The sequence below is a fragment of the Emys orbicularis genome, chromosome 10 (assembly GCF_028017835.1).
Source record: "Emys orbicularis isolate rEmyOrb1 chromosome 10, rEmyOrb1.hap1, whole genome shotgun sequence".
NCBI lineage: Eukaryota > Metazoa > Chordata > Testudines > Emydidae > Emys > Emys orbicularis.
Genome location: NC_088692.1, coordinates 35,487,092 through 35,501,272, shown reverse-complemented (window position 1 = coordinate 35,501,272; position 14,181 = coordinate 35,487,092). Strand labels below are relative to the sequence as shown.

Genomic DNA, 14,181 nt, shown 5'->3' with positions numbered 1-14,181 from the left:
AGCAGGAGTGGCCCCACTCAGCCCAGCACAAGGGCACTCTTTACAAACCCACAACTGCTAGGCGCACACTGGCCCGCCCAGCTCTGCACTGCCAGTGTGTCCCTTCCACCCTGCCCAGTGTCCTGCCTTTATGCCCAGCACCCCCTCACCCAGAGACTTCCCCCACAGATCCCTATGCCCAGTGCCCCCTTACCCAGAGACCTCCAGCACAGATCCCTATGCCCAATGCCCCCAGACCCGCTATGCCCAGCACCTCCTGCCCAGAGACCCCTCCCACTGACCTCCCACCACAACTGCATGGCACCCTGCACACCATACCCCCTGCCCAGCTCCCCGACTCACAGATCCCCTACTGTCCTGCACCCCCTTCACAGTCCCACCATCACAGCTGTACAGCGCCCCATATTCCTGAGGGAATTCTGCATCAAATTCTGTGCATAATATTTTAAAATTCTGCAATTTTTTTTTTTTTTTTTTTTTTTTTTTTTTTTTTTTTTTTTTTTTTTTTTTTTTTTACAATAAATGTGGCAACTCCACCATGGCAGTGGGGAGCACAGGCCACTGAGGTGGGAGAATGTCCTGCAGCCTCCCCCACCCCTTGCGACAGGGACTTGGCAGATAGGCTGACCCTGACACAGCACAAGGGCCATGCCCCTTTTGTGCCAGGCACACCAGGTGTGGGCAAGGAGGCTCAGCCTGGCAGCAGGAGGGACTTAGTGTGGGGGGATCCAGATGGGGACAAGAGGGTTATGTGTGGGGCAGTCTGGGTGCACGCAGCTCAGTGGGGGATCTGGATTTACAGGGAGGTTCCAGATGCAGGGGCAATGGGAGTCTGCAGGGGGAACCAAGTGAAAGTGGTTGGAGCTCAGCAGGGTGGGGGGTTCATTTGGGTGGGGTTCCAGGTGTAGGTGGTTGGGGCTCAGTGGGGAGGATGTCTGGGGTGGCTCATCTGGGTGGTACAGATGCAGGGGAGGGGGGGCTTGTCAGGGTGAGGGTTTGATGGGCCTGCTTAATAGGCTGCTGTCAAGGGGATCCGCATGCTGGGCCCCTGCTTCCCCTATCCCCTTCTCTTCCCCATCCCACCCACTTCCTTCCCCACTGCCTCTTTCCCCTAGCCCCCCCGCTTCCCTCATCCCCTTCTCTTCCCCATCCCATGCCCCTTCTTCACTGCTCCATCTCCTCTCCAGGCTTGGAGGGCAGGGGGGAAACCGCCCCCCAGCACGAGCCGGCGGAGCGGGCTGGGAATAGGTTGCTCCACTTCCTGCTGCCCGGGGATTGCAGGGCGGGCCCGACCCCACAGGGTCAGCTTTCCTGACCAGGTGAAAGCAGGGTCAGCTTTCCTGACCAGGTGAGCCTGCCAGGGGATCGGGCTGGCCAGGGCCCCTTCTGATTGTGGGCCCGGCGCCATGGCACCAGTGGCGCCATGGTAAACCCTGTACTGACGAGGTGCAGATGTCTGCCAGCATGCAGCAGTGAGACATTGTCTGGGGAAATGATACTCAGGCTGCACAGTAAAATAGGTCCTACTGGAAATGCCACCCACTGCTAGTTAAGCCTTCCTGACCAAAAGGCCAGAGCCCTAGGATGGGCAGTAGGGGTACAGATAGACATGTCTAATCTCCTCGACCCATGTGCTGTTTAATTGATCACAGTATCTCTCAGAAAACGGTTTCAGATCCTTTAGTTCTGCCATCTGAGCTATTGAGTGCCTTTACCTTTGTATGCCACTCAGGATCTACAGATGAGCAAGTGCTAGGTACGTGCAGAGGACGGGGAAGGGGTGGGAAGAGGCGGGGCAGGGGCGGGGCCTCATGGACTAGACGAGCAGTCTGAAGTCTGAAGTTCAGCATGTATGATTCTTTGCTGTGAGTAGTTGGGAAGAATGTTTGTTAAAAATGGCAACCTATTTTCTATGAATAGTTACTTTAAAAAGTTCCTGCCATTACAGCTGTGTTGATAGACTGTTAGTGTAGATCATCCTCAGTGTTACTGACCACATAAGGAATAGTTATAGGTGTTTATATTTTATTAAAACCCCTCTTTGCATTATAGTTTTAAAAAAGTTAGTACATTGACTTTTAATAGCATACTACAGGGGTCGGCAGCCTTTCAGAAGTGGTGTGCCGAGTCTTCATTTATTCACTCTGATTTAAGGTTTCGTGTGCCAGTAATGCATTTTAATGTTTTTAGAAGGTCTCTTTCTATAAGTCTATAATATATAACTAAACTATTGTTGTATTTAAAGTAAATAAGGTTTTTAAAATGTTTAAGAAGCTTCATTTAAAATTAAATTAAAATGCAGAGCCCCCCAGGCAATGTGAGTGCCACTGAAAATCAGCTTGCGTGTAGCAGGTTGTCTACCCCTGACATACTATATTACCTTCATTTTTTTCATTTTTGACTATACTTTTGTATCGTTATATGAAAAGGTTTCAGATATGCGGCCCACGGGCCAATGTACTAGTCCTCATGTGGCCCTCGTGCTGATTTGAGTTTGAGATCCCTGCTCGAAGAGAAGTGACATGGACTAGCCTGGCCTAGGATTCCACAACCGCCACATGAAGGCCTTCTGGGGTAGCCTCAGTGACTCCCTGCTATTGAATAGTGTCTGCTTAAACCTCCTGTGAGATGTTACACTACACAGGTTTGGGAAGCACCTCGCTACCATGGGTGTGAGGAAGTCTTGTCTATGCCTGCCAGGGTCAGCTTCCCAACGCTATCAGGCTCTGGCAACACAAGCACTGCCATCCCCCACGCCCTCCAAACGTCTCCCTGGAGTTCTCCCGCCCCGGTCCACTGGACACTGAGTTCTCAGGTGCTCTGTTCTCAAAGGAGCGGTACAGGCCAGCTTTGAGCGATACCATCAAACACCGCTCCTCTTACCACACGGCACTTAGGGAGCAGGTATAAGTTTACTTAACAAAGACAGAGATTCAAGTGACAGCAAGCAGAAATATTGGTAACCAAGGGTTTACATATAAAATAAAATCGTAACTGGCATACTAGAGCCTAAACTTAACTCCCAAGGCATTGTTGTGTTAGAGCGAGCAAAATCCTTCCAGCGTTTTACAGCCAGGCTTGGCTGGGATCTTCTGTTTGTGGGACAAGTCATGGTGTCTTCTCGCCTCCACAGTGGAAAGATGCAGGATTACTGTACAGTTATAGTCCAAAAATCCATTGGCTTCACTTGCCAATTGGATAGCCACAGCTGCTTGTGTTTTCCTGTCTAGGATCTCCTCTGGAGACTTTGCGGTCACTTGGTTAGCATTTGGCCCAGACTGTACATGTATACTGCACAATGGGCACCTAATATTCAAAGACCTCACATGACAGCCTTTGGCAAACTATTACAGAGAGACCAGACTCCCTGCAACATTTATGCACCCCGTGCCCTGGGCCAGTTGGTCCCAAGAGCTCCCTGAGTCACAGTATGAGCTGTGCTGATTTAATTCCCCATCAGTAGAGTTTGTGCTACTAGAGCTTCCTATCCAAGGTCAGAATGGGAGGCTGCACCTCAGCAAACTGCTCATCAGAGAAAACAATGAGCCAGGTTCATCTCTGTCCTAGTGCTGGCTGGGGCAGAGAGGAGGGTGTATACACCCCCTATCTGGTAGCTGCAGGGGTCAGGGCAGCCCTCAGTGCAGGCTGTGTGGATGGGGGGTTATGCCTCTGCTATGGTCTGCTTTGTGCCGGGCAAGCTGGAGCTAAGCATCCCAGGGCAACACTGAATAGGGCCCACTTGCTTCACCTTCCATCCCCCCAAATTTAGCGAACTCTGTGCCACATTACTGAAATGCAGACACCTCTGGGGTAAAGGTCAGTGGTGAACTTGCAGGCAGCAAGCTGAATACCAGTTAGGAGGCTAGAAAGTTTGGACAAGGAGGCCAGGGTGAACCACTACTCATAGGAGAAATGCTGAGAAATAAATATATTTTTCAAGACACTGTCAATGTAATCTGTTTTAGTCCTTTTCCAAAATGAGCTAAAAGTCGTTCCAGGGCCTTCACCGGCCTGAATCCTCATGGCAGTTTTTGTGGCTTTGCAAATGCTTTCCTATTTGTTATGATTTTGCTGTGTGACAGGCCCTCACCAGGTGAAACTGGCTGTAGAGGGGAAATAAGGAAACTGACTAGACACAGAAAAAATAGAGGAGGGGGGAACCTCTTCTCTAAACTGCTACAGTAACTTCATGTGTTCCTTTTAACAGTAGCAGGCTAAATACATTGTAGGCCCAAGTGACTTTTTTAAGTGGGGGATCCCTTTCATGTAAGGTGGGGCAGTTATTTATGGTCTCATTCACAAGACACAACAGATGGCTGTGCTGGATTCCACGCAATTTGTGCAGGCCTCTGCAGGATTTGAACATGCTTCTGGGAAATCTAGATCTGATGCTTACTCCACTCCGCTATCTCCTCTGCCTAAACAAACCTCAAAGCCACCTCTTGTTTTCCTGCTGAAAGGTGCCAGCTTAACCCTGGAGGCCAAGGCTTTTTCTCCACCAAATAGGTAGAGCCAGGGCAGCTTCTTGCACTGCCTTTTATAGAGACCATCTAGAGGGCAGGGCAGGTGTCGATTGGTCTCCATGGCCCATTTAGTCCTTGACATCTCTGCTGAGACTGCCAGTAAGAAGGCAATTGGTTCCATCTGGGGAGGTGGCTAGGAGACATGCCACCTGTCTATAGGGAATTGGACTCATCACAAACTGTAAGGGCTTCCTTTGATTTCCAACATAAATCCAACTTTTCCCTTGGCATTAAGAGGGATGGGCACTTTTGTCTGTCTATATTTATCTATGATGTCTCTATCAAAGTGTCAGGTACAGACTGCGGGGTGGTTACAATTAGTTTAGAATGCAGTGAAGCATGTTAACAATGGGTTTCTTCTGCTATTGTAAAAAGAACAGGAGTACTTGTGGCACCTTAGAGACTAACAAATTTATTTGAGCATAAGCTTTCGTGGGCTAAAACCCACTTCATCGGATGCATACAGTGGAAAATACAGTAGGTAGGTAGGTAGATAGATATATACACAGAGAGAACATGAAACAATGAGTGTTACCATACACACTATAACGAGAGTGATCAGTTAAGGTGAGCTATTACCAGCAGGAGAGGAAAACAAACTTTTTCTAGTGGTAATCAAAATGGCCCATTTCCAGCAGTTGACAGGAAGGTGTGAGGACCCGTAGGGGGGAAGAATAAACACGGGGAAATAGTTTTACTTTGTGTAATGACCCATCCACTCCCAGTCTTTATTCAAGCCTAATTTAATGGTGTCCAATTTGCAAATTAATTCCAATTCAGCAGTCTCTCGTTGGAGTCTGTTTTTGTTGTTGTAATATTGCGACTTTTAGGTCTGTAATCGAGTGACCAGGGAGATTGAAGTGTTCTCCAACTGGTTTTTGAATGTTATAACTATTGTGTACTTATTCACTTGGGTGTCTCTGAAATTCTTCACAATCTTCTCTAGTCCTGGCTAATCTAAATCATTGTCATCCTGCAAATATTGCTACCTCACTGTTCACCCCCTTTTCCAGCTCCAACAATATTTTTCATGTTGAGAATAATATTCCCAAGTCATAACCTTTGTCCCTCTTAGCCAAAACGGGATCAGATCCCAGGTAGGAGCATTTCTTCATCTTGTCACTCAAAGGTGAGGATTAGCATTTAAATGTAGCTAGCCTTTTAAGTGCAGATGACTAAAATGGCCAGCCTCTCCCTAGGACAGCATGATGCAGATCTGGCAAGTGCCTTTATGTGTTAAATTCCTTCCTTCCCTCAGTATCTGTTCCCCTTCCCCTGCTAGCCAGCAGCCTCCTAATCTAGCGCTCCGCTGACAGCGCTAGCTCTAACTGCAGTAATGTAACTAGGGCCCAAACCAAAACCTCTCGGTTTGAATGAAAAGGGATTGATAAAATCTAATATGACTAGAAATATTTTAAGATGGCTTTTGACTGTGACCCTTCTCCAGATCCTAGTGTCGCATGAGCACCAGGCCTTTCAGTGGTCAGTGGCAGTTACCATCTTTGCCACTCAAGCTTAGGGATTTGCAAAGTAAAAAGTTGACATTGATTTCTGTGCATTGTTCTCGTGTTTCCCTAGTAGCTCCAGCGACTGTAGGAACAGTCATTAGCGCGGGTGACTGGGAGTCAGAATTCTGGGCTCTGTTCCAAGTTCTGCCACATATATTTGCTGTTTATATTTTGTCGAACTCATAGATTGCAGGGCTGTGTTAACAAATTGTCTGTAAAATGGGCGGGGGCTACAGAGGTCTAAAGTGATGGCAATTGTGGATCAATCAGAGAGAAAAACAAACCTTGTAGCTTGCCAAGGATATTGTCTCAGTAACTCTGGGCATGCACAAGCCAAGTTATGAAGCTGCCAGTAGCCGCTGAGTGGGTAGAAATCCTTTGCATAGGCAGTCATAAACTGTTAGTAACCTCTACTCTAGAGTTGGACTTAACCCTTAGAATGTTGGTAGTTTTCAGCTTCTCATCCTGATGGCTACTTAAAAGCATGTGTGTTTGCCTCATCCGGAGCATTAATTTCCAGCTGAAACAGGACGTGGAAGTGTTCTACCAAGTTAAAGTGTCTAGCAACAAAAATAACTAAGTGTTTTAGGATGATCTCAATTAAGTCCCTTTCCTCCGACCTGTCTCAGACAGGAAGTGTGCTGAACAGAAGCAATCTACCGACATCAGTGCAAAACCAACACAACAATATTTTGTTGCTGAGCACAAAACTCCAAAGGGTTTTAAACCAGTACCTTAGAGTCTGAATTGATCGAGCTGCCTTGAACTGTTAAGAGTTTGGGAGTTCAAGGACTAGAAATTACATTGAGCCATAGTTCCAGACTGGCTATATTAGGTCTTGGACCAGTGCCACGAAAGCACTGCTAGTCCAAGGGTCCAGTGAAAGTTGACCTGCCAGGGCTACAAATCAAGGCTGCGTGCCATTAGAGATCACATCTTTTCAATGGTGTTCGACAGGTGATTCGTAGCCCTGGTAGTTCATGAGAACAGACTTACAGCAGGGCTTTCCGGTTCCCATTGTCCCTCTCTGTCCCTGTTCGGTTCTGCCCGGGGTTAGTGGGTGGCAGCTGTCTCCAATGGCTAGTGCTCGAAAACAAAGTGGTGCTACGCATGGAGCTACTCTAGGCCCCGTTTCTTGCACAGTATTAGCTGTTAATCTGCAGCTCTCGGAAAGGGGCTAAATCCTGGTGTTGGCCTGGGGATTAAAGAGGAATATGGTCAGAATGGTGCTGCCCACTTCTCACACGTCGGTGTCCCTGCTAAATGCTCACTGTGTAACTTCTTGCTGGTCGCACTAAACCTCTCCATGCCTGTCTCTGCGAAGGCCTCCTGCCCCAGAGAAAGCTGAGTCTTTCATGGTGCTGTTGTAGATGGTGAAAACTCTTCACAATTTCTGCTAAAAATTTTCTCGGGCATGTGCTTGAAAATCAGGGCAAGGACCAAAAGAGTCTGGGCCCTGAAGCTGGCCTTTGAGGAGGCTGGGTGTGGACTGAGGTGCTTCTGGGGGTTGCTACGCACAGGGGTGTGTGAAGGCTGTGGGGCGAAGGGGATTGTTCGGAGCGTGGGTGCAGATGCTGCCCTGTGCTGCAGTGATTCAGCCGGGTTTGGGGCTCAGAGGCGAGTGCTCAGTCCCAAGAAGACTGAGTCTTTCTAGACTAGAGGAAGCAATGGAGAGAGCGTGACTCTCTTGTTTGCGGGACTTTGCCCATTGCCTGGTAATGAGGGTCAGCACCAGGGAAGCTGCTTTGGTTCCCAGCTTCTTCAGACTGTTCCAGCTAGGAGCGATTGTTGAGCACGGACACACACGTCAAAAAGACCTTGTCCCAGTGACCCAGTCCTGGGCCGTACTGAAGTTAGATTCCTGCTGTGGGCCGTGCTTTCAGGCCAGCCAGGAAGTGCAGCTAGTGCAGAGCGTGTTTCATAGGGTATGTCCGTGCTGCAAATAAAAGGTGTGTTCTTAATGCTTGAATTCCACCTCAGGCTCCCTTACAGGTTTTAACTCCAGCTCCTAACCCAGTTAAAAGCCACAGGACTGTCTCTTTGCTGCTGTTGTAAGCCAGGTAAACTAACCTGAGCTAAGGTCACACCTCTTGTTTGCAGTGTAGGCAGAGCCCTTGGCAGTGCAGATCCCAGAGCCCAGGTGCAGTCACTTACCAGGTGACACATCAGGCTTTAGATTTGCCCATACAAAGCTGCAAGTCTTCAGCGGGCCCTGACTGCTGGGGAGCAACTCTTGTGATGCCAGGACTGGTGTGGTCAGCTGAAGTTTGCTGTCCCCTGGCCGTTAGCAGGGAGTTCTCAGTGAGGCATCCTTGGCTGTGAACTCAGACATGTCTATGCACCACATGCACCCCCTTGTCAGATAGCGCCTGGGCTGGGGCCCATCAGGGTGCGCTGTGAGACTCCTCTACCATGGGGGTGTGGAGGGAGGAGGAGATGCTCATTCCTGGCCGGATGATGTGATTGTGTTTCTGCTCCTAGAGCCCTGGATAGGGGCTGTTCTGCATGAGCCATCAGGGCAGGATTCGAGGACTGACAGCCTCTGGGGTAACTTAGTGCAGGCAGGCCCAGAGCAGGGCTGGATTGCCAGGTGGGCGCTCCCTGATCTGAGCAAGAGGGGAAGGGTCTGGGAGTGGCAAATAACCACTGGACAGGATTCCTTGGGAGCCAGCCCTGGAATGACTTGTCTGTAACTCTGGGCCTGTGGGGGCAGGGATGGAGGGGAGATAGGGAGTGAGCTGTGGAGTACTGGGGAATGGGGAACCCCACTGATCTCTCCTCGCCCTGATGGGGGAAGCCTTGTTCGGGGGGGCTGTTTGCCATCTGCACCCCCAGTGACAGTCTGAGAATCCACATGCTCTGTACTGCCTGCCTTGCCTGTGCCCCAGGGTGTGCCCGGGCAAGCCTGCTGGCCGGGGAGGCTGGGCAGGGCGAGTAGCTGCTCCACAGAACTAGCCTGCAGTCCCAGAGGGAGCCCAGCACTGCTAGAAATGGAGCAAGGGAGAGGGATGCTGCGAGTAACCCCCTGGGGCAAGCAATGGCTTGGGGAGACAGGGGCACAGCTGTGTGGTAGTGGGCGGATGAAGTACTGCGTTTCTCCCTTGGATGCATGGGAGATCTGGCTCCATGGCTGCTTCTCTCCTCTTCCTTCTCCCCAGCCCACTCAGGGCAGCCTCTCCTAATACAGATTTCTCCTCTGGATTCCAGGCCTGGATCAGGGATGTCCGAGCCGGCTCCACCATCTCCTGTGGGAACCACATCAAGTCCAGCTGCCACTTGATAGCGTTTAATGCTGACTCGGCAGGTAAGGAGCTGGGCGGGCTGGAGTGGAGCCTTGGCGGAGAAGGGTGACTCGGATCGGTGTGGAACATGGATAATGTGCCCATTAACCCTATAGTCATTGGGGCCCCATTGTGCTAGGTGCTGTGCAAACACACAGCCAGGCCCTTCCCTGAAGAGTTTACTTTCTATTTAGACAAGACAGGGAGAAAGGAAACATTCCCACCATTGGATAGGTGGGGAAACTGAGGCACAGAGGGGCAGTGACATGCAGGGACTAGAACCTGAGTCTCTTAACACTAGAGGCTCCAGACTAACAACAGGGTGTAGTGAGTTAGAACAACCAACAGTAGGGGGCACAATAGGTGAAAGCAGAGCAGGGAGGCTGGATTACAACAAGACCATGTGATTACTTATCTTCCTTAAAGACAAGAATATAACGAACCTCAGTGTTCAGGGCCCCTGCCTCGTGTGGTAGATGGCTTTAGCAGCACAGCGCCCCGTATGCGCTGCGGGGCATTGGTTCGGCAGAATGTCTCCGGGAAGCATGGTGGTACCATGGTGGTACCATGCGTGTACCATGGTACCAGCTGGGGGACATGTCCCCCACGTCTGTGGTTGGCGGCTGCCCCATTCGGGTACTGGCCTGGCTTTGCTTGGTTCCTGGGATCCACTGGGGTGTCGAAGTGAACAGGGGGTGACTGTCATCTCAGTCATTACTCGCCAATAACGGACCGTAACTGGAGTGTGCTATGTGAACTCTGGTGACCGTTATCTCCCCCAATAGCGCTCTGTGCTTCAGACCAGGCCGATATGAAGCTGGCAAACTCCCTTGGTGGCGCGCTCTGCTAACGATTGGTCCAGGCACTCCCCAGCAATGGCTGGGGGAGCTCTCGCGTGCTTGCCCTCAGCCCTTGTGGTGTCATCTGTGACTATGTGATACATCGTGGAACCCAACACCTGCAGGAGGTGGGAGCTCCTAGCTGAGCTGGCATCAGAAACATGTCCACTCTCCACCCCGGCTTGCTTTTGGATGCTAGGCGTGTGTGGTATGTGGCACTCCTGGCTAGCAGGATGGTGTTCAGCAAGGGGTGGCCATGATGGACTGGTGGGCAGCTCGTGACCTATGTTGTCTTTCAGGCGTGTTGGGCATCGTGCCGCTGGAGAGCCGGGATGGAGGGAAGAGGGCTGTGTCCCAGCTGTGCTGCCATTCAGGTGAGCTCGCCAGATCAAAACATACCGAATAAGGGACCAGCGCTAGTGGGTGGGAGCCAAGCAGTCTCAAAGGCCTCTCTGACACTACCGGGAAGGGACAGGTTTGTGAGGCACTTTCCTATATGCTGAGAACAGGACCGAGAGCCACCAGATGCGTTTCACGGGTCAGCCACTGGAAGGCAAGGAGTTTCTGTGATTAATGACCCGGTGCGGATTTGAACTGGTGACCTAGCGGTGAGAGTCTCCCTTGCCTACTGCTAATCCATTAGCCATGGGCCACCTCCCATGTCCTGCACGAGGTTCTTACAGCCAAGCAATGGCTGGATCTCTCTGTCAGTGGCCCTTTGGAAAGGAGCTGGCACTTGTCGCCCACTATCCCAATAACTGACATGCTAGGACAGAGCGCGTGAGAGTACTTGACCGCTTAGTGGGATTGCAGGGCAGCGCCTGGGCAGCCTGCTGGCCTGTCTCAACACAGGCTGCCTGCTCCAACCAGAGGATTTTTCAGGGCATATGCAGCAGATATCAGAGCCGGAGGAGTTGTGTGGTTTTTTTGTTTTTGTTTTTTTTAATGCTTTATGGGCCTGTATCTCATCGTTTTGTACAAATGGAAAAGTACGCAGTGACCTACTTTCTTGAGCGTGCCAGATGCAGCAGAGGGGCTGTTAATTACTGTGCCAGCCTCCCTCCCCCAGGTCCCTGCAGATGGAGTTACAAGGAGTGCCTTTCAGTGGCCTGCATGCCGAACCAGGGAATCACAAAGGGGTATTTTGTTACCAGCGGCGTCGCTTGCTGAAGCAGGGCCTCGCGCCGCAGTAGTGCGTCCTGACAGAGCTGTGCATCTGCGTGCTGGCCTTGGCGCTGTCTGGGCTGGACGCTGTCTGGCTGACGTCGTGAGGCTCCTGCAGCTGTTCACACCAACTGTACCCCTTAGTTAGCAAGGCATTCCACTGCCTCTCTTGTAGGGGGCCAGCAATGGAAAATCCACTTGGGCCCGAGCCCTTTGATAGGGCCTGAGTGCGGGTGTTAAAGGAGCAGGTTTGCTCCCATTACAGGGTGTACAAATCAAACCCAGAAAGCTGAGTCCCTGCTCTCCTGGGGTATGATGGGAGCTCTTCTGGCCTTCAGATGGGATGGCTGGATCTTTCTCACACAGTGCTTTCCTCCCAGCTGCTCCAGACATTTGAGTTGAGTAGCTGTCTCCCCTCCTCCTTCAGGGTTTTCAACAGTCTTCAGAGAAAACTGGAATTTCTTATATGGAACCAGTCGCCACAACCTCCCTTGTCAGGCCTTTTCGATCCGTCCCTAACAAAGCAGAAAGGGCACCGAGCCAGTTCTCCCCATCCCTTGGCAGGACACCTGGGACAGGCTGGTTAGCTCGTGGCAGCAGAAGGGAGAGGAAGGTGTCCCACAAAGGGTTAGCAAGGGCTGAAATAGAGCCACTCTGCTCTCCTGAGATGCCTAGCTCAGCAGTGGGGCTCCAATGAGCATCTGATCTTCCGGCTGCTTGTGGAAATGGAGCTGCTAAGCCAGCGGAGGTTTGTCCATTGCTGCCTGCCAGGAGCAGTGGGCTCTGGGAGAAGCATGTAGCAAGGCTGTTGTAGGGCAGAGAGCGAGAGGACCGTGGCCGCAGCAGACATGCTGCGGCCTAGGGGCTGAGAGCCGACATGCTGTTGGAGTGAACCTCTGCTCTCCTCTCTCCCCATCAGACGTGGTGACGGACTTTGACTTTTCTCCGTTTGACGCGCTCCTGCTGGCGACAGGCTCCGCTGATGAAACCGTGAGTGTAAATCGAAACGGGGGCCGAGGGGGGTGCGTGCGGCAAACCCCCTGAGCAGGGGAGCGGGGTGGCCCCCTGGCTCTGGGGTCATCTCTGGGCTCTCCCATACAGAGAGCTGGCCCTGGTTTGTATGGCACCTTTCCTGGAGAGCTAAGGAGTGGGGCTGAGGGGCAGCCACAGGGCCGTGAGATGGGGATGTAAAACAGAGCTGTTCAGAGGAGGGTGCTCGGCCTTCGGGCTGCGAGAAGGATGAAGACACCTTCTCAGTTGTGGGGGGAGAGGCAGCTGCCGAAAGCCCAAGGAGATCAGTCGGATGCAGGCTCAGTGCCCCCCTCAGGGTCTGGGGCAGTGACAGGCTATGGGAACTGTGCTCTGCTGGCAACAAGCCAAGGTGTTCATAGCTGCCACCTCTGGCAGGGAGGGTGGGCTCGAGGGGCAGCCGCACTTGTGAGGCAGGCGGGCTGTGTGTCTGCTCTGTCCGTGCTGGGGAAGGAAGGGGAAAGGGCTGTGATTGCCTCGGATCTATAACCCCACACGGCACCCAGGCTGCATACCCAGTTGGGTAGGATTGGGGACCCCACAGAGGCTCCAGTCACCCTGCCTGGCAGGGACAAAGCCCAGGAGGTGAAAGGCCAAGCAGTTGTCGCCAGCTTTCTAGGGTAGGGGAGCCCAGTTCAAACCCCACCTCTGCACATGGGTGCTGTGACAAATGGAGCCTTCTGAGTGTGTGGCATCTTCCTGGGGGATTTGGGCATGGGGGAAGGGTCTTGCCGGGGTTCACCCTACTGTTTCGGGCTGTAGGTGAAGGTGTGGCGCCTGTCTGAGAGCGGCCAGGACCTGCCCTCCTGCCCTGGAGTGACCCTGGGGCCGGCAGGGTGCCAGGTGGAGACACTCCAGTTCCACCCGACAGCGGATGGCGTACTGGTGAGCGGAGCTGGGAGAACGGCAAAGGTCTGGGATGTGGCCCAGCAGAAACCCCTGACAGGTAGGCACGGGCGTCGCAGTCCTGCAGAGCATGTGCCTTGGCCTGGGCGCAGTCTTCTCCTGAGTGAATGCCGGAGCAAGTCTCTGCTCAGCTGTATTTACTCCAGGAACTCCTGCTACCTGCCTGGGGCTAGACCCTGGGCTGGCTCTGTGTCCCCTTTGTGGATGCGGTGTCTTTCTGAACGACCTCAGTGCTGGTGAAAGCTGCCGCCTGAGCAGTGCTGCAGGGCATGGGAAGTGACTTTCCTAGACACCCATCAGCATCTTAACCCTGTCCCAAAAGGGCCACCCTACAGGGAGTTCAGGCACCGTGGCCCAGTTACTCCTTGGCCTCCCTGCTGAGACACCTGTCCAGAGCGTGTGGTGAGCAGTGGTGCGGGCACCTGCTCCCCTCACTCTGGGGCCTGTGTGAGACCAGCACACGTGTCATGCTGGCCACTGAACAGCCCCCCTGTTGGGATGGCACTTGGACACTCCTGGCCTCAGCTGGGTTTGAACCAGGGCCCTATGTGAAGGAGGCCTGTGCTACTGCCAGTCCCTCGAGTGGGCCATTTCTCCTGGTGCTGCCTGCCTCTGAATTAGATCGGGAGTTGTTGGGGCTGGGGCACGCCCCTCATGTGAAAATGAACCCAAATTCAGTCGCCTGTTTATTTCCAGGCAAAAATCCAGCATTTGAAATGTTCGAAATGGAATTGTTGGCTGGAGAAGAGACTAATGCCTGCAGTGGTGCAAACTGCAGCCACTCTCCTAAAGTGCTGCCGTGTGCTAAGTGTCTGGCCTGTGACATGGCCTGGGATGAGACTGTATATTTGTGGGGGAGGGGTTGAATCGCCCCCTTTTTGCCCTCCCCTAGTGGTGACTGACAGCTGTGCTGGCTGGCAGCTTGTGCCCG

At 52.3% G+C, this 14,181-nt stretch overlaps 1 protein-coding gene across 1 annotated transcript in view; it reads left to right on the top strand.

Moving 5' to 3' along the window:
• Positions 1-14,181, top strand: part of CORO7 (coronin 7) — a 171,092-nt gene that overhangs the window by 6,923 nt on the left and 149,988 nt on the right. The window contains exons 2-6 of the mRNA XM_065412032.1: positions 2,494-2,517; positions 9,239-9,335; positions 10,451-10,525; positions 12,235-12,305; positions 13,107-13,290. Of these exons, the coding sequence (XP_065268104.1) occupies positions 2,494-2,517; positions 9,239-9,335; positions 10,451-10,525; positions 12,235-12,305; positions 13,107-13,290 (451 nt within the window). The remainder of the gene's footprint in view (positions 1-2,493; positions 2,518-9,238; positions 9,336-10,450; positions 10,526-12,234; positions 12,306-13,106; positions 13,291-14,181) is intronic.